At 38.4% G+C, this 20693-nt stretch overlaps 1 protein-coding gene across 3 annotated transcripts in view; it reads left to right on the plus strand.

The window, feature by feature from the left end:
- LOC136858012 (BRISC and BRCA1-A complex member 2) overlaps window positions 1-20365 on the plus strand; it is a 91691-nt gene extending 71326 nt beyond the window's left edge. For all 3 annotated transcript variants that reach the window (XM_067137207.2, XM_067137209.2, XM_067137208.2), the window contains one exon: window positions 17608-20365. In XM_067137207.2, the coding sequence (XP_066993308.1) occupies window positions 17608-18372 (765 nt within the window). In that variant the 3' untranslated portion in view covers window positions 18373-20365. The remainder of the gene's footprint in view (window positions 1-17607) is intronic.
- The last annotated feature ends 328 nt before the right edge of the window (window positions 20366-20693 follow it).

Genomic DNA, 20693 nt, shown 5'->3' on the forward strand with positions numbered 1-20693 from the left:
TGCCAAGATAAATTGATATAATTAGAGCAATCAATTTGGTTCATAAACCATTTGGCTTATTAATTTAACATGGGTGACCGAAAACTTGGGTTGGAGAATACTTTAATAATTTGCATTAACTTATGCACTGTTTATTACTTTCACTTCCGACTCCATGGCTAAATGGTTAGCTTGCTGGTCTTTGGTCACAGGGGTCCCAGGTTTGATTCCCAGCAGGGTTGGGAATATTAACCACCATTGGTTAATTTCGCTGGTACGGAGGCTGGGTGAATGTGTCGTCTTCATCCTTTCATCCTCATCACGATGCACAGGTCGCCTATGGGAGTCAAATCAAAAGACCTGCACCTGGTGAGCCGAACATGTCCTCAGGCACTCCCGGCTCTAAAAGCAATACACTATTTCATTATTACTTTCATACTCCAATATGTAATTGAAGAATTTTATTAAATAATAATGGATCAAACTTAAAGTTTTACCATTAGAATAGCAGACATGGAAAAAGGATGAAAAGTTTAAACAAATTCAGTTTTCATTAAAATGATTTTCACAGCAATCAGCTGTAGATTTTTTCGATATATCACTGGCATTTCTTCCTAGTTTTACTGTTCTTTGGCACTTTGATAAATAATTTGGAGAGGTATGCCATGTATTTTTTCACATTGGAACTATACACCATTTATAAATTTTTTGCTTCACTGTCTGCACAGGATTCATTTTAAGAATGAAAAATAACACTGAAATTATTACACACTGTATAGAAATTGAACCTAACTTTACCACACACTAACATAAAGGAGAAATACGTGAACTGTTACCTGTTTTCTCTAAGCACACTATATATTATTTTGTCTGCTAATACAGTCAACCTGGACAATGACGTCAGACCAATGAAATTGCGTACTTGCTTAGCGTGACATTTTCGTACTTTAATTTGATTTGGATTTTGATCATGTTTGGAGTTATTATTTCTACATTCTGACAACTTTTTGTAATTCTGCATGAAATTTTGAATCAGATTAGCACATTTTTAATCAAAACCCCAGATCATGCATGTTCTCTATTGTATTGTAGTGTAGTTATTTTTTTTCTGGATTCTCGTCGTTAAATTTTATAGTACTCAGTATTTCTTTCATATATACTGTACACATTTCGCCCCCATTTTCCGGATTGTTCAACCGGCAGACACGAGAAATCCCATTGTGAACCATTAGTGTGTGGAGGCTTAACCCTTTGCCATTCTCCATTTAAAGGCAAATGCCCAGCCGTAATTACAGTGTTTTCTGACATGAGTCCTTTAAATCCCAATAAGCACAGCAGCATAAATACCACCCTTTGAAAGAAAATAACTAGAAGTCAAACGAATAAAGATATAAATGTAATTTCTTTTGCATTTTGTTCCTAAATGATTAGTGCATATAAATGTGTACTCACCCTAATTTTGAATATCCACATTTTGCTCCAGATGGTATTCCAAAAAAGCACCCCATCGTGCACAGTGGTAGATTGCACTGCTTACTTTTGAATGTTGTTTGTTTGCCTCTCCCAGAGACTGCTCTATTTTTCATTTGTAAACACAAAGCACACACTTTGACACAACCAGGTATCTTCACAAGAGAATAAAATAATTTAGGGGATGGAGAGCCGATGGGTAAACTTCTTTTCCTGCCCATACGTTTGCGAGACATGAAGTTCCCGATCAGCTGTTGCACTAAGTTGCGCTGGAAGTTCAACTGTCTACTTCCATGAGCTGTGAGACTTAGTTGGTTACTCATATCATAAAGAATGAAACTGTTCACAACGCACACATTGATCACAAAATGAAAAATAAATTTCCACCATTTTTAGACGATCGCCCAACCACTTATTATTCTCTTTTCTGATCACTGATGTCCACGCCACCCATATATTTTGTGTAATTTATGACAGCACAAGGACAGGCAATTTCTATTTCTTCATTGCCATTACCTGATTTTCGTTTTGCTTTAACATCATTCACAGAATATGAATTTGTTGACAACATAAGAACCTATTTAAAGTTAAACACATTTTGTTCTGTATTGAACTGAGATCACAATGTTAAAATTTTGGGTGAAGGTTCAACCTTTTCAATACAATGCGTGTTGTACAGGAATGTTATTTACAACATATTTTGTGTAAGGTAGCGGTTTCGACACCTATATATGGTATCATCATCAGCCTAAAATTACAACCAAGCAAAAGAACATACTGGAATTGTCTTTACAATGTATGCAAATGACATAACACATGTTATAAAATCACATACTACGTTAAAATAATATGAAATATGTAGCACTTGTTCTCTTACAACGCGTTAAAGCGTAATAGTCCTGTGTGGTTTTGTGCAATTAAAATCACTGGCAATGGAACCAAGATGTGGTTAAATATGAAGTTAAAAGTCAGATGTACAAATTAAAATCTTCATGAGCATATTAAAATCATGTTCAAGTGAACATGAGGAAGAACAGTTGTTGTTGTTGTTGTAAGCAGGTTCTTCAAAATCTTAGTATTACCGGCACAATTATGAGATAGTGGGATTATACAATTAGGCCTCAGTTGGTTGGGCTGCCATTGTTCCCAGTCCAATAGGGATTACAAATCCTATAAGAAAGAGACGCTTATTTAGTATAATGTAAGTTTAAGACGGGGCAAGACGAACGTGTGAAGTAAGACATGTATAGGGCTCACCTTGTGCAGCATCCCTTGCAACTTGTCGTGTTGAGAGGAGGAGTGAACAGGAGCGTGTGTGTTAGCACAAACTGGTTGGATGTGTTGGGGAAAGTGGTAAGAGTAAAGGTTAGGAGGGGGAAGGGGAAGGTGTTTAAGGCTGGTCCGGAAGGCGGTGAGGTAGGGGCGTGATGCGCAAGAGGGTATTGTTCATAGCTTGAAAGATCGTACGCCTATTTGAAAGCTTAATGCTTTTAAAGACTCTGATTAAGAAGTCAAAGAGGATGTTAGTTTGTTCTGAAATATTGTTAAGATTTGAATTAGGGTTGAAAAACTGGTCCAAGTGAATAAAACATTTTTCTGTAATGTCAAGGAGGGGGCCTTTGCTTATGTTCCTAGAATTTCCATATCCTGATCTATAGTACAAAAGTTAAGTTTTGCTTCATGAATATGCTGACCCACTGCTGAAAACCTGTTATGTTTGATGTTGTTGACATGTTCCATGTATCTAATTTTAAAGTGGCGTCCAGTCTGTCCGATATATGAGAATTCACAGTCGTTGCATTTAAAACGGTAAACACCTAACCTTGAGAAGATGTTGGATTTAACTGACTTTTGAATTGTGCATAATTTCCAAGTTCCTGTTGTTGGTTTTGTAAGAAATGCTGATGTTCTGCCTCTTGAAGATTTATACGACACTGTATATGTTGATGATATAGATGTTGATTCCCATGTGATGGTCAAGCAGGCATCAATGTTTTGGTAAAGAGACGACGTCTCTCATAGTGCATTGTCACTGCCGGTGGCTCCAAGTAGCCTACGCGGTGTCCTCCACGGTATGCACTAGCTAGCGGCTTGGTGGGTGTGCTAGGTACCAACTGATAAGCCCAACGTAGCACACGGGAGAGAAACGCTGGCAACCAGGAATGAGTTAGCTAGGAAATTTATAATGTTCAATAACGGACCCTTTATATTGGTATTACTGTATATGTCCCTGTTAACTCCTTGAGTGCCAACATTGATTATATCAACGCTCGGAAATTATGCGAGAAGTTCAATGCTCGGAAATTATGCGAGAAGTGCCGGCGTTGATATAATTAACGCTTCGTTTAACTTGACATAGTTCCTTCTGTAATAGCTAGATGGCACTAATGTCATGCTTTCTCAATAGCAGGGTCTTTTAGCTTCCTCATTTGGCCACTTGGAAGAGTCTGTAGTTATTTTGCTTTGAAATATTAAATTTTCTTTGGAGTGAGTGACAGCTGACTCACATACAACATGGTGGCGTCCAGCAGTGGTCGGCTTGAAGAACAAGAAATTAGAGCTGTTTTAAGTGAATCCTCGGAGGAAGGGGAAGTTTTCTCTGACTTTGAAAAAGTGAGTTAGTTTGATAATAGTGAACATGATAGTGATTCAGGAACATCATATCAGGAAAATGATAATGGTGCAAATTGTCATAATATCAGTGATAGTGATTACGATAACATTGATGACTGGAAGGAAATGAAGGTAGGTGAGGATAATCCACCTCAATTTACAGCGCCTTTCATGGAAGTACAGGGTCCTAAGCATTGTCCTCCACCAGATTCAAAGCCATCGTCTTTTTTTTTTTAACGAATTTTTTACTACTTCAGCCTTCAATATTCTTGTGACAGAAATCAACCGCTATGCTTAACAGTTCCTCATTTCTCATCCCAATCTTATTCCAAAATCCAGAGCAAAACTGTGGAAACCAGCAACATTGCAGGAGATGAAGACATTTGTGATCTGTATTTTGAACATGGGCATAATTCGCAAACCATCCATATTTAGCTACTGGTCAGTAAAAGGTTCCATGCTAACAACATGGTTCCGACAAATGTTTTCTCGCAATAGATTTCAACTTATTCTCCACTTTTTTCACATGGTAGATAATTCTAAACTTTCTCCACCTGGTCCCTTCGTATGTTCCATATGCAAAATTTCAGCCTATAGTAGACTAAGAAAATCTGACCTTCAGGCACTTTTACACTCCGCATCAGCAGCTTAGTATTGATGAGTCTTTGATTGGAACTAAATCACATACCCAGTTATTAAAAGTAATAAACTTCATTGTTAGGTTCCGTATTGAGTTGAGACTATGCTTAAAGTAAATACAAAATTTTAATATTCCACCTTCTCAATACTAAAAAATCATGTGATGTTTTTACAAAAACATTACAATGACATTAAAATGGTACTAGTTTCGGTCCACTGTGGACCATCATCAGCCTAGCCAAATTACAACAGTAAAAGACATAGTGATAAAAAATAGTATGGAGAAATGAGAGGATCTAAAAGGATGGGATGGTGGTGGAATGACAGATAAAAGTGAAAAAACCGTATTTGCAAATAATGATAAAAGTAGCAGAAGTGTTCACAATGACAAGTAAAATCTTGTGAAGTCACGTAAAAACCCTTGATGAGATAGTCAGGTTGGCAGTTGCTCCTCTGTTGCACGATTGACATATATAACTACGTATATGCTTCTAGAAAGTTGTAGATGTGAGTTCCACTTTTGCGTAGAGGGAAGAATTGTCCAATGAGACTAGCACCAGATTAAAATTGACAAAGTTGAACCTGTTCTATGGTGGAATTAAAGGCTTTCTGTGTTGAACAGAAGTCTCAGTTCAATCGGGACCCCAATGAACCTGGGGAGAGAAGATAGTATTAACGCGGTAATCGGATAGAGAAGAAGCGAGGCACCGGAAAATATAAACGATGACTCACCTTGCGCTGCGTGGAACAAACTTGCTGGATTGAATGCAACTTACGGAGTGAGCGTAGCGCGGAGTAGATCAGCAGAAAAGGGGTAGGTGAATACGGAGGAGAGGAATGACGTAAGTAGTGGAGGGTGGGAGGGATGGGAAGGTTCAAGGCGGGGTGGACGGGAGAGGAAGTGAAGGTGTTTGTACTGTCGGGGGACCCTTGATTGACTTAAAGAAAGAATTTTGAACGACCGATTTGTTTTTTCTGTAATAAGTAATGAAAAGGTCAAATAAAATATTGGGTTTCTCAGTTATTTCGTTAAGGTTATAGTTGGCATTAAAGTATTGATCTAAATGAATGTAAAAGTTCTCTATTATATTGAGTAGAGGTCCTTTCTTAGCTATTTTGAGAATGTCCATGTCTGTTTCAATATTCGTGAATTTGTGGTTATAGTCGACCATATGTTGGCCGATGGCTGAAAATTTGTTGTATCTGACTGCATTGAAATGTTCTAAATATCTAATGTTGAAGCTCCAGCCGGTTTGCCCCACATAAGAAATATTAGAGCATGTATTACATTTAATCCTGTAGACGCCTGATTTTGTGTACCTATTTATTTTATTAACACGTGATGTGTTATGTAAGATTTGTGTGTTGTTGTTGTTGGTTTTAAAGGCTATTTTCATACCTTTTTTCTTTAAAACGTTGGTGATCTTGTGAATTCCATTGACGTAAGTGAAGATGGAAAAAGTCATGTTTAGGTGGTTCTTTTTTAAGTGTGGTTTTGGGGCGAAATTTATGTTTGTTAATGATGTTTTCTATGAAACTTCTGTTCAACACAGAAAGCCTTTAATTCCACCATAGAACAGGTTCAACTTTGTCAATTTTAATCTGGTGCTAGTCTCATTGGACAATTCTTCCCTCTACGCAAAAGTGGAACTCACATCTACAACTTTCTAGAAGCATATACGTAGTTATATATGTCAATCGTGCAACAGAGGAGCAACTGCCAACCTGACTATCTCATCAAGGGTTTTTACGTGACTTCACAAGATTTTACTTGTCATTGTGAACACTTCTGCTACTTTTATCATTATTTGCAAATACGGTTTTTTCACTTTTATCTGTCATTCCACCACCATCCCATCCTTTTAGATCCTCTCATTTCTCCATACTATTTTTTATCACTATGTCTTTTACTGTTGTAATTTGGCTAGGCTGATGATGGTCCACAGTGGACCGAAACTAGTACCATTTTAATGTCATTGTAATGTTTTTGTAAAAACATCACATGATTTTTTAGTATTGAGAAGGTGGAATATTAAAATTTTGTATTTACTTTAAGCATACCCAGTTATTACAATATCTCTCAAATAAACATCATCACCAATGGGGAATCAAATTCTGGATGGTATGCGATTCTGTTGTGGGTTACTGTCTTGATTTCTATCCATATCATGGTGCAAAAAGTGTAAAAGACAAAGAAAATATTAGAAAAGATGGTCTTGCTTTCACTGTTGTAAAAAATCTTCTCTCTAAAGGCAACTACTTGAAGAAAGGGTACCATGTTTTCTGTGATTAATTTATTCACATCCATTCCGCTAGTTGAGAATTTATACTCGCTTGGAACCCACTTAACTGGCACAATCAGATGAAACAGTAAATCTCTACCTCTTCAGATTCTACAGAAATTCAATGTTGGGGACAATGGTTTCTTTCGGAAGGCCTTTCTGCTTCTCTGTGGCTTCAGAGAAAAGAAAATACACAAAAATCAAGTTCTCCTCCTTTCTGCCAATTCCTCAGCTGCAATTTCTGAAACTCCATCGAGAAGAAATCGTCAGGTAGTGATGAAATCAGCTGTTGCGTAGAACTATTTATTTATTATTCAGCGTTTGGCTGTACATATCAATATTAGTCAGGAAGAAAAAAAAATACGTATTTACATTATTTACAGTTTGACTTTCAAGTTGTTAATAAAGTCTATTACAGCTGGACCTGCTTCCACAAAGTCACTGAAGTTGCCACTATAGGAATACATCGGGCAGTCATTCACTATGTGCCGTATGGTCTGTCTGGGAGCACCACAACTACATTCTGGCGAAGGTATATGTCCCCACTTGTAGAGAAGATCTGCACATCTGCCATGGTTTGTTCTTATCCTGTTCATTGTCGACCATGTTTTCTGGGGTAGGTGAAAGCCACTTGGTGGTGTTGTGATGTCTTGCAGCTGACATGGAATGTTTTTTACTAATTCATCCTTCCAGGTTTGCAAGAGGTTGAAATTATTGTTCACCAGGTGTCTCGCTGTCCAGATGGAGGGGTTCCGCGAACGTAAACGCCTGGCTTCAGCAGCAATGATGTCCTGGTGTATTGGTAGCTGGTCCTTTGCATTTATCTTCTTATACTCCCGGAGTAAGGCGTGTTTTCGTTTAAGTTCCGCTGGTGGAATGTGACTCGGTGCTGGTAACCAGAATTTAGGTGTTGATTTTACTGTGCCAGATACAATTCTCATTGCCTGATTCAATTGGGCGTTGACAAGTTTGGTATAGCTGCTATTGAGCCACACTGGAGAACAGTACTCAGCTGTTGAGTAGACCAGACTGAGGGCGGTGGTGCGTAAAGTGTCAGCTGACGAACCCCATGTAGTGCCACACACTTTCTGAAGTATGTTGTTTCTAGACTTCAGTTTTTCAGCCGTTTTCTTCAGGTGTTTCTTGAAGGAGAGGGTTCTATCTAATGTGATTCCCAGATAGTTTGCTTCATTGGTGTGGGTCAAGCGATTTTTACCCAGGTACACTTCTAGTTCACAATTAGCTAGCTTATTGCATAAGTGGAAACATGTCACTGTAGTTTTGTTTGGATTTGGCATCAGCCTCCATTTTCGGAAGTATTCTTCAAGAGTGCATAAGTCAGTAGTTAGGGTATGTTCTGTGTTTTCGATCTGTCTATCCTGAATAGCAATTGCCCAGTCATCTGCATAACCAAACTTTCTTGATATGGTTGCAGGCATGTCAGAGATATAGAGGCTGAAGAGAAGTGGGGCCAAGACAGAGCCTTGAGGCAGCCCATTGTCAAGTTTCTTCTTATTACTGATGGTGTTTCCCAAAATTACTTGGAATCTGCGATTCGTTAACATGTTATCCACAAGTCTGGCTATTCTTCTACAAGGTATTGTGCGTAGGAGTTTATAGATCATGCCACACCTCCAGACAGTGTAGTAAGCAGATGTCAGGTCAATGAATGCAACTGATGTCTTAAGTCTTTTCTGGAATCCGGCTTCAATGTGGGTGGTCAGTGATAGTACTTGATCGACACAGCTGCGATTTGGTCGAAATCCAGCTTGTTCCATAGGTACTTGTTCTAGAATTATAGAGCTTATCCTGTTGTACACCGAGCTCGATAGCTGCAGTCGCTTAAGTGCGGCCAGTATCCAGTATTCGGGAGATAGTAGGTTCGAATCCCACTGTCGGCAGCCCTGAAAATGGTTTTCCGTGGTTTCCCATTTTCACACCAGGCAAATGCTGGGGCTGTACCTTAATTAAGGCCACGGCCGCTTCCTTCCCACTCCTAGCCCTTCCCTGTCCCATCGTCGCCATAAGACCTATCTGTGTTGGTGCGACGTAAAGCAACTAGCCTGTTGTACAGAAGTCTTTCCAGTAGCTTATACACTGTGCTGAGTAGTGCAATAGGTCTGTAACTTTGAGGTAAGTAATTTGGTTTGTCTGGTTTCAATATGGCGATAACCTTTGTTCTTTTAAGTGCAGGAGGTATGTTCCCTGTTTGCAGATATCAGAGAAAAAGCGTGCAAGCCATACTTTTGCATATTTTCCAAAATGAAGCAGGAATTCTGGGTGGATACCATCAAAGCCTGGAGCTTTACCCTTTTTAACATCTTTTAGTGCCTTTGAGATGTCCTCTGATGTGAATGGACAAGATACTTCATTATCCTCTTGACACTTTGCTTTTAAGACTTTAAGCTCTCGTTTAATCTTGATGGTGTAATCTCTTTGCTTGGGTGCTTTTGATGTTGACACCATGTGTGAGGCTATAGTATCTGGACTGATGGTGCTGTTATCACGTAATATTTTGTTTCCACCTCCCAGTTTTCGAAGAAGGGACCATGCTTTCCTGCTTGAGTGTTTGAAGTTGATATTCTCGACGGTTTCAGTCCATTTCTGTCTTCTTGAGGCATCAAGGCTGTGCAGGATATTTCATGGTCACCAGTTGTGAGGAACTCTTCATATAATTTTTCGCTGACTTCACTCCATCCAGGAATATACTCCTTCCTAAAACCTCTAGGAATAAACTTTTTTGCTATACTGGTCACTGCGCCCACAAATCTCTCATAATTTTCACTGACAGGTGAAATCCAACCCAGACATTTGTCAAGATTCTCAGAAAATTCAGGCCAGTTTGCCTTTTGGAAATTCCATCGCGGTCATGGAGTAGAAGTGATAATGGGCACTTTCACACTTGTTTCAAAATGACTGGTCTGTGTTGACTGTGAGGAAAGGCACGTAGGACTTTGCGTGATGTTGGTAGGGGCAGACAGTTATCGTCCATTGATACAAAGCATAAATCAGGGTTGTAGTCCCGTTTCCATAAAGCTGATCTAAAAGTAGACAAGTCTTTCACATCAAAAATAAGGTGCATGTGACGTGCGTCGGCCCAGGTGACCAGAGCTTCGCCATTGTCGTCATTAACACTATATTTTCATTCGGTGTGATGACTGTTGAAATCACCAAGATAAACAGATGGATGTGGGTAAATTGGGACTACAGAAGGAGGCCGCTGAACGGCAGGTGGTTTGTAAACATTTATGACTTTTGTCCCACTTACATCTATGACAACGGTGTGGATGTCGTCGTTGGTGTTAGTAGAAATCAGATAGGCATTCTCTATAGCATTGTGAACATATGTAGCTATACCATACACCTTGTGATATGTTGCCCCTATGAGATCATATCCTGGAATATTTCCTCTTGAGTTTAGTTGGCCTATATCTTCCTTATGCATTTCTTGAATGGGAATTACGTCAATGTTGTTTTCTAGAGCAATTTTAGATAAGTATTCTCCCTTTGCTCTGCTTATGCCTTCCACATTGATCTGTAACATATGGATACCAGGTCCAATTCTTCTGAAGTGTGAGTCCTTAGAAGGACTGTTTGTGTTAGATTTCCTCATGGTATTGATATGTAAATTGGCCAGGAGATCGCTAAGATTGTTTGGCCGCCAAAAGGCTGTTGCTTGCTTAGCACCACCCAGGGGACACGTGTAGGGGATCTTCGGGTTAAACCTACGGACGTGAGCAACACTGGTCCTCCTGTAGAACTATAATAAGTAAGCTATATGGGGGGCATTGATTCATCAGACCAGATGCTGTGTTATTATTTGGATGAAAGAAAGACTAAAATATTGGAAAAGGGTAACTTTCAATATAATGGCAACAATGTTACTAAATTCTTACATTTTTTTTACAAACATAACCATACTGTATGTGTTAAGAGAACGTCACGATTATCTTTCAATAATTCTGTAATTGAGGAATTTGCAAATGAGTGGTGTGATGTACAGAGGGAAAGTAACTGTGGAAATGCTTCTCGTTCAACAAATGCAAGCCCTTCATTGTCTTTTGGTGTATTAGACTTTTGAACAGGCAAACAAGGCTATGTACAGTTTGCTCCAATGACAAAACTAAGAAAAAGACTGTTACTGGGTGTGCACGTTGCCAAAAAGGATTGCATTCAGCCTGCATTGCAGGGCATAAATGTGAATTTTGAAAACTTTTGTGTGATGTGAATGTTGGAATGTGATATTGGGGTTTGTTTCATTCTCTTCTTGTAGTTAGTAAGTTGTCTTTTTTCATAGTGTTTTTTCATGCAATGTAGTACTTTGCTAATTTATTTGCTGATTCTAAAAGAACACAGTCAGATGGATGAAATGTTGCATTTCTGTCAAGTATTAACTATTCTGTGTTTTCAATTTGGGTATAAGACTGAAACATAATATTTAGTGCCATTTTTGGGCTCTCAAACTAAAAGAAAAGAAATCAGAAAAAACAAATTTTAAAATTATAGATTTTTCCTATACTCATCATTTATTACATTTAAAGTTTTGGAATGTTAAATGGGAAAATGGAATGTGGAGCACCTTTCAAAAAAGGATTCATGTGATTAACTTCAGTAGTTAAAAAATTATGAACACTTATCCAAACCTCTGCATATTTAGGAAACTGGGCCTGGCACTTTTAGCACTGTACTAAGCAATTTCAGCCGGCACTCAAAGGGTTAAATGTGAAGGTGGAATAAGCAGTTTCTAGTTTCTAGATTCTAGTTATTCTAGATGACAGAATCATTAATGCAACCTCCACTTTAAATAACTTAAATAATATTGATCCTCATATCAAACTTATTTTGGAATCCGAATCTAACAGAACAATAAATTTCCTAGACCTTACGATAAATAGACCAACTTCTTCATTAGAATATGAAGTATACAGAAAACCTACGCGAACAATAACCACTACTAGGAATGATTCATCACACCCACACGCACATAAGCGCGCCACATACAATAGCATGGTTGACCGAGCTTTCAAAATACCCCTTTATAAAGAAAACCTAAATAAAGAAATGAACATTATCCACGCCATAGCCAAAGCCAATGGATACAACAACTCTTTCATAGAACGAATGATCAATAAATTCAAACATTGTTCAAAGTCAACACTACAAAAAGAAAGACTTAAACCATCTGCTTATTCCACCTTCACATTTAACGAGGACATGTACAGTGTCGTAAATATCTTCAAGAAGCATAACATCAGGATTTCGTATAAAACCAACAGGAACTTAGAAATTATGCACAATTCAAAGTAAGTTAACAAATCCAACATCTTCTCAAGGTCAGGTGTTTACTGTTTTAAATGCAATGGCTGTGAATCCTCATATATCGGACAGAGTGGACGCAACTTTAAAATTAGATACAGTAGAGTCTCGCTCATCCAACCTTCGCTTATCCGACATTCCGTGTTATCCGACACTGTTAGACTTAATTTCAACTTTTGGTGGAGACTAAATTCAGGCACACCCCCTGTGGAGGGTGCGACCATGGGACAAGCACTAGCCTGAACGCTGGCGGTAGGACTGGGTTTTTCTCAAGGACAGGTGCAGTGAGTCTTCAGTCATTGTAGTATTGGTTGGGTGTGGATGTCATAGTTTTCATATCCTCTGTTAGTATGGCGAGTAAATGGAAGAAAGTGACTGTTTCTATGGAACACAAATTGAGTGCATTAACGAGACTGGACAAAGGGGAAATTTTTCAAAATGTGGCTTCAGATGATGGCGTTGGACGTGTTACAGTGGGAGACTGGAAAAAACAGAGGGAAGAAATTGAAAAGTTGTGCTCTACCAGAGCAGAGAAAAACAGTGAAAAAATGTCAGTACGAAAAAGTAAGTGAAGCACTATTTCTTTGGTATCTCAACACCGGGAAAAGGGCCTGCCAATATCTGGCACCATTCTGCAGGAAAAGGCTGTGTATTTCCAGAAGGAGTTTAATGAAGGGGACCCTAATTTTCCTGCCAGTGCTGGGTGGCGTGATCGGTGGCAAAAACGGTACGGTATTAGGTAGCTTAATATCTGTGGAGAAAAGTTTCTTTTCGTAAGACATCTGGAATGTTTTCGTTTAATACTGCATGTACTGTACAATTGAATTGGTAATTCAATAAGTAGAGCACCGTAAAACATGTCATTATTTTAGCCTTCCTGTTTGTTTCAGTTCATTTTCAAAGTTATTCTGTATTATCCGACATTTTCGGTGATCCGACGTACTCCAGGTCCCGTTTACGTCGGATAATCGAGACTCTACTGTACATGGAAAATGTCAACGCCATCAAACATAAGAGGTTTTCAGCAGTGGGTCAGCATATTCATGAAGCAAAACATAACTTTTGTACTATAGATCAGGATATGGAAATTCTTAGGAATATAAGCACTACAGAAAAATGTTTTATTCACTTGGACCAGTTTTTCAACCCTAAATCAAATCTTAATGAAATTTTGGAACAAACTAACATCCTCTTTGACTTCTTGATCAGAGGCTTTAAAAGCATTAAGCTTTCAACTAGGCATACAATCTTTCAAGCTATAAACAATACCCTCTTGTGCATTACGCCCCTACCTTACCGCCCTCCGGACCTGCCTTAAACACCTTCCCCTTCCCCCTTCTAATCATTACTCCTACCACTTTCCCCAACACATCCAACCAGTTTGTGCTAACACACACGCTCCTGTTCACTCCTCCTCTCAACACGACAAGTTGCAAGGGATGCTGCACAAGGTGAGCGCTATACATATGTCTTACATCACACGTTCGTCTTGCCCCGTCTTAAACTTACATTCATCTAAATAATCTTCTCTTTCTTATAGGATTTGTAATCCCTATTGGACTACCAGGTGAGTTGGCTGTGCGGTTAGGAGCGCGCAGCTGTGAGCTCACATCTGGGAGATAGTGGGTTTGAACCCCACTGTCGGCAGCCCTGAAAATGGTTTTCCGTGGTTTCCCATTTTCACACCGGGCAAATGCTGGGGCTGTACCTTAATTAAGGCCACGGCTGCTTCCTTCCCATTCCTAGGCTTTTCCTGTCCCATCGTCACCATAAGACCTATAGCGAGGTAAAAACAGGTAGCAAAAAAAAAAAAGTCCTATTGGACTGGGAACAGCAGCAACCCAACCAACTAAGGCCTACTTGTATAATCCCACTATCTCATGATTGTGCCGGTAATACTAAGATTTTGAAGAACCTGGTTATAACAACTACTACCGTTCTTCCTCATGTTCACTTGAAGATGATGTCTTCTGGCACCCATTAAACTTTTAAATTTTTATCCACATCATTCCATCAACAAGTGATTTCACTTTTAAACGTTCATGTAGTAATGAGAGAGCATTTTAAAGACTTTAAATTACTTACATTCATTCACACACATTTTTAATTTTGTAATATTTTAATTTGTATTCATGCTATAACATGCCAATATAATGGCAAAAAAATTGTAAACATTTCAGAACAATTGTATTTCTTTAGCTGAAGATGGATCAAAATGAGCCAAAACATGTCCTAGTTTGTACGATGACTGTTTAAATGTGAATGGTGTAGAGAAGTATTGAATTGGTGGATCAGGAAGTATATATTCTGTTAAGGAATAAAATTGTTTGTATTAATGTCAATACAGAACCCAGGATGAAGTCCTACTCCTCAGAGACCCAAAAATCTAAACCAAGGACTAACACATTCAGAGGTCTCTCTAAAGTTGATTACAGTATCTTTACTGTAGATGCTCTGACTGTCCCATGGCACCATGTACTGACAGTTGGCAATACTGACTGACTAAAGTAAACAAATTTAACGAATATCTGACCACACTCTATGACCTACAAGACATGCCCTGCTGAAAACAGTATGGATAACACGAGCCTCAGCACCGTGGCTGAACCTAGAGCTTACAGAACTAATGGGAAGATGAGATGCTGCACATACGAAGTTTAAGTGACAGTCGATACAAGAAAATGTTGTTGCATGTAAATGGCTAGGAAATAAGACATTGCAAGCAGTACGCAACACTAGAATCAGACATGCACCTGCCTGTCAAAGCACAATTCTAGACCTGCAATGGCATGGAAACAACTAAGAAACAAGGGTATAGGCAATCAAAGAGACCACCATCCAGTTGATATACCCCTGGACACAAACTGACAGATAAAAGAAACATAGAACACTACACAGCAACTACAACTCCCCCCACCCAACAGAGAAAATTGTGTAACTCCCTTGAAAATTAAAGAAGCCATATTTAGAATAAAATCAAAGTCCAAAGGCATAAACAACATTGAAATACAATAGATCCTATTAAAGAGAACACCGTAATTGACATAATTTTACTTGATATAACTTACATATTTCACTAATGACTGGCACATATCCCTCCTTAAGGAAAGCTGCCATTGTCCTGCTCCCTAGTCTGCTGACTACCAACCAGTGAGTATATTATCGGATCTTTCACAAGGCCTAGAATACATTGTACACCAACAAGTTTCCAACTACTACAATATTCTTTACAAACTCCAGTCTGGTTTTTGATGCAATCATAGCACTAGTACCACATTACTTAAGGTTACAGACTCTTGCAATGCAATGGACAAAAGGCATTTTACAATCGTAGCTCTTCTTGACTTCTGTAAGGCTTTTGACTCAGTTGACATACTACTTTCCATACCACAGTCAAACCCCGATATAGTGCCACCATCCGTTGGAATAATATTTTGTGGCATAAAGCAAGGATGGCACTAAAGTAAATGTAGAGTCTGGCGTTAAATATCTCTTTTTTAAATCTATTATTGCAATATAACAGGGACTTTATTGAAGGACAATTTTATTATTTTGCTGTGTAAGAGGATAATACACTAAAACTTTTTTTTTTGCCGGGATGGCCTTCTGACCCCAACTTGGCAGGTTCTTTTTTTTTGCTAGTTGTTTTACGTCGCACTGACACAGATAGGTCTTACGGCGACGATGGGACAGGAAAGGGCTAGGAGTGGGAAGGAAGCGGCTGTGGCCTTAATTAAGGTACAGCCCCAGCATTTGCCTGGTGTGAAAATGGGAAACCACGGAAAACCATTTTTAGGGCTGCCGACAGTGGGATTCGAACCTACTATCTCCCGAATACTGGATACTGGCCGCACTTAAGCGACTGCAGCTATCGAGCTCGGTACTTGGCAGGTTCAATCCTGGCTCAGTAGCTCAGTCCGGCGGTATTTGAAGGTACTCAAATACATCAGCCTTGTGTTGGTAGATTTACTGGCACGTAAAAGAACTCCTGCGGAACAAAATTCCGGCACCTCAGTGTCTCCGAAAACCGTAAAAGAGTAGTTAGTGGGACATAAAGCCAATAACATTATTATTATTATTATTATTATTATTATTATTATTATTATTATTATTATTATTATTATTAAAACTTTTTATTATGGTTGCACGTTAATACAGTACTGTATGGAAAATGAAGTTGCACTGTTCATGTTTTTTTAACATTAAGAAATTTGTGATTTTTGCTTGCTTCTTATTCTTCTTTTTATTTAATTGTTCAGCTGTATCAAACAGGTGATGAATCACAGCCCAATCACTGGAATGTTTCTCTAAATATGACGCAAGTGTGATAAACTGATATAACTTGAAAACAATATTCTCTCACCCATGGGTAAATAATGCAAGTATCAAGCATGAATTATTATTATTACCTGTAATGTATGGCCGTGAGGTTATGTCATGAAACATGTAAACCCAAAAAAAAAAACATGGCGCAACAGCCCCGGAGGGTCATGGCCTAGCAAGCGACCGCCGCTCAGCCCAAAGGCCTGCAGATTACAAGGTGTCGTGTGGTCAGCACGATGGATCCTCTTGGCCGTTATTCTTGGCTTTCTAGACCAGGGCCGCCATCTCGCCGTCAAATAGCTCCGTAATTGTAATTACGTAGGCTGAGTGGACCTCGAACCAGCCCTCAACCTGGTTGGGAATCGAACTCAGGGCTGCATAAAACGAGTTGTACATAAATATTTATATGAGTTCAGTTAATGTAAATACCTGTAAATTAATATTATATAATTATTACCTGTATATGATGTATAATCTGCTCCAGAATTGTGAAACCCACTGTAACATCCAGAATGGCTCTAGATCAGACAAGATGATGGTAGAATATTCTGTACATTATAACCATGTTATTAGGCACTCGAGAATTTACAAGAAGGTATTTTTCTAACATATCTTTCTAGAAGCCTCGCATGTAAGGAGGCGATTTTGATGGTAGAGACGAGTTATTGTTTAGTAGGAGTTTCACTGGTGAACACATGTTTTGGTTATGCTGACATGCCGATGTAGGCAGTCGGTAGTCAACTGTTTCAACTCTGTTTTCAGGTTACAACCTCCAGGTGCTGTGATAGGCAATTGTTAAAATGGTGGCTTCTTGATGTTCTCGGAGTGAAGTGTTTTGTTTGTGATACAGTGATTAAGGTTATGTGCTTGTTTACTTGCTTCTTCATTGCTTCTTCCACGCCATCATTTTACTAGATCTTACCCTCAAGTCTGGCTTTTTGTATTGCCCAGAAATGACATTTTTTTAATGTTTTATGTCTTGCAGGTATCACTTCTGAATGGTGTGGACTATTCTCGGATTTATTTTGAATATTCATCATTAGTTTGCCAAGCTCAAGTTCTTGAAGAGGATGTGGAAGTGCTTATTGGAACTAGAAATAACAAATCTCGTTTGTTGAGTGGTGCTGTGAACTTTTTGATTAAATTGAAAGTTGACTTTTCGAGCTTGCCTCCTATTGTAAGTAATGAGAACCCTGGTGAGAATGCTGCCATGTTACTGGTAACATTCCACTCTCCAGAAGGGAGTCGTATAACTCCCCAGCTCCATCTGGCTCCCAGTGTGGAAAAGGCTCTGGGTTCCTTCCAGCTACCACCATTCCCACCAGATGGGAGCTGTCTCATGGACTATGTTCCTGTGGTTGTAGAACAGCTTCAGGAGAAAGTTTCTAACATTGCTAATTGCTTTGAGAAGAAAAAGGAATATTTCGCTGCTCTCTTCTATCGACTAGGAAAGAGTGTAGTGGAATATGATGGTGTTACATTTACCCGTGCGACCTTCATTTTGGAATGGCGGGACTTCTACTTTCTTGTGCATTTTACATTGCCTGCTCAGTTTCCATTGGATCGTCCTATGTTGTTGTTTCAATCTGTGTACCATATCGCTTATGGCAATCCTTACCAGACATGGGTAGATGATTATCCTTATAGCCCTCGCTGGCTTCCTAACGAGATGGTTGATAGAGTGTACAATTATATTTTGGAACATGCAGAAGTGTTTCAAAAGAAGTCTATCCAAAGTAGTCAAGGTTGAAGGATTTCCTTTCCTATGTAAGGAAAAACATTTGTATGTGAATATAAAATCAATAATGAGCATTATTTATAAAGTTCTTTTCAACTAGAAATCTGTAAAAAAAAAAAAAAAAAAAAAAAGATTTTGTATGATTAAATGTACCTATTATTTCAATCTTTGGAATGTGCTGTACCTGATTACATGCTCCATATCTTTTTTTGTAACTATTTGTAACTGCAAACATTCCAGGAATATTAAAAGAAAAAATTATGCATGATATGAAGGAAATACTGTATGGCAGCAGAGTAGGCTGAAATAATAATGTAACTATGGGGAATCTACCTAGGTAGATAGGCTGTAGGGATGTCAGAAAACAGAATAATGCATTGATAGTATTAAGAATTCTAGTGGCTGATAAGGTAAACTTTTTTTTTTTTCAGTTATTCTTATTTACTATAGTATTCTGTAACTACAAGTACTTACTTGAGAAAATTAAGAAAGTGTGTTATTATTTTTTATTAGCTAAATTTTATTTAATTGGGCCTTATGTAGAGATAGCAACATGTGAAGAGCTCCCTGGAATAATGTTGTAAGTGCCACATTTTGTCAAAGCAATGTTTCAGTGGAATAAGAATTGTTTATCCGTAACCTCGCATTCTACTGCACTCTTGTGGCAATACCTGAACTAGAAGTCCATACAGTCGATGCTCAGATGTTCGTATGCGTGGAATAATGTTGGATATCCGTACAAGATGGCTGACTCTTCAGAGATATGTGTCTCCGCGCACATTGAAAATTATAAATAGTGGTAAGAAGAGGACCATAAACGTTAAAGAATGGAAAGATAGCAAAAGGAAGGTTCTGAAGAGCAGCGGAAAGTCATAACTTACAGAAGCAGAAATGGTGTTATTAGAGATGAGAAATCAAAACCTAACCCGGTAAGTGGAATAATGTTATTTATCCCTGATCCTTTATTTTCGGTGCTTTCCTGAGGCATGTTAAGTTATTCTGAAAATTGTACACAACATTCATAAGATATGCGTACGTAAATGAGTAACATTATTCCCGAAACCTAACGCTCTTTTTTCTAGCTAGAGTGTGTAAATGTCAAGCTGCTATATTACAGAGTCACACTCACACCAGAACAAAAGGAAAGGGCATTTTTAGCATTCTATAAAATGTCATATGATGAATAAACAGCTTTTATAGCACACAAATGAATGGAAATCCAATCAATAAAGTGAAGAACGGTACAAGAATCTATTTCCAAGAGGGACTGTACCTTTTACCATTTCATTAGCATTGAACAAGGTAAAGGTATTCCGGTTTGTTAGAAGGTGCTTTGCAATGTGTATGCTGTTACACCCAGTTGACTTCAGGTTATATAGAACAAATTGAAATCAAATTTGGATCTTAAAGACCAGTGAGGCACGCCTTATAACAGACCTCACAGAATACCTGATGAGGATAAAGAATTAATTCAGCAGCACATCAGGTCATTCCCACTACAAAATAGTCATTACAGTAGGGACAAAAATTGCATGCAATATTCACCATCAGAGCTATCAGTAAAGAAAATGTACAATTTGTGTACGGAAAAATACCCTGAGACTAATGTTAAGCTTGATCTGTGTCGGGAAGTATTTCACACTGACTTGAGTTTACAGTAAACCTTGCCTGCCAACACCCAATCAACTAGGAAGATTATATGATCATCCCCTACCAATCACCCTGGCAAAAAAAAAAAAAAAGGGATTTTATCTTGCTGACAAATTATATACTACATGAAAGTGCTAGAAAGTTTTACTTTGATTTGCCTTCAGAGTAATGTATAGCAATACTAAGTGTATGAAAGAAACATTTTGACATTAATGTATGCCTTGTTTGAAAATATTTCCCTAAACAAGTTACTTAGAGTTTAATTTGTACTTGAACAGTTCATATCATTTGTGTAGCAATTAGTTAATGTCATGGTGTAATTACAGTGAGCATAAGTTTACATTAAAAACCATAATTGAAGTGTTTCAATATTATTTTGTAATCCACTTGGTGGTAATAGTGATGGGCATATCGAATTTTTCCTGCTATCGATTGTCGAATGATAGTCCAGGAACACAACGGAATGTTTTAATTCGATAGTTTCATTCGGTTTCCATGTTGCTGATGTTTGTTATGATAGTTACTAATTACTACAATATACACGCTTGTTACGGTGTACGGGCGTACATTTACTCTGACCTTGCAATTTCAGCTGCCCTAAGATCTGTGCTAATCATTAGGAACAATTTATACAGTACTCATTAACAGTATGGACACTGGGACCACATACTTATTTTAATACA

Source organism: Anabrus simplex, chromosome 1 (assembly GCF_040414725.1).
Source record: "Anabrus simplex isolate iqAnaSimp1 chromosome 1, ASM4041472v1, whole genome shotgun sequence".
Lineage (NCBI taxonomy): Eukaryota > Metazoa > Arthropoda > Insecta > Orthoptera > Tettigoniidae > Anabrus > Anabrus simplex.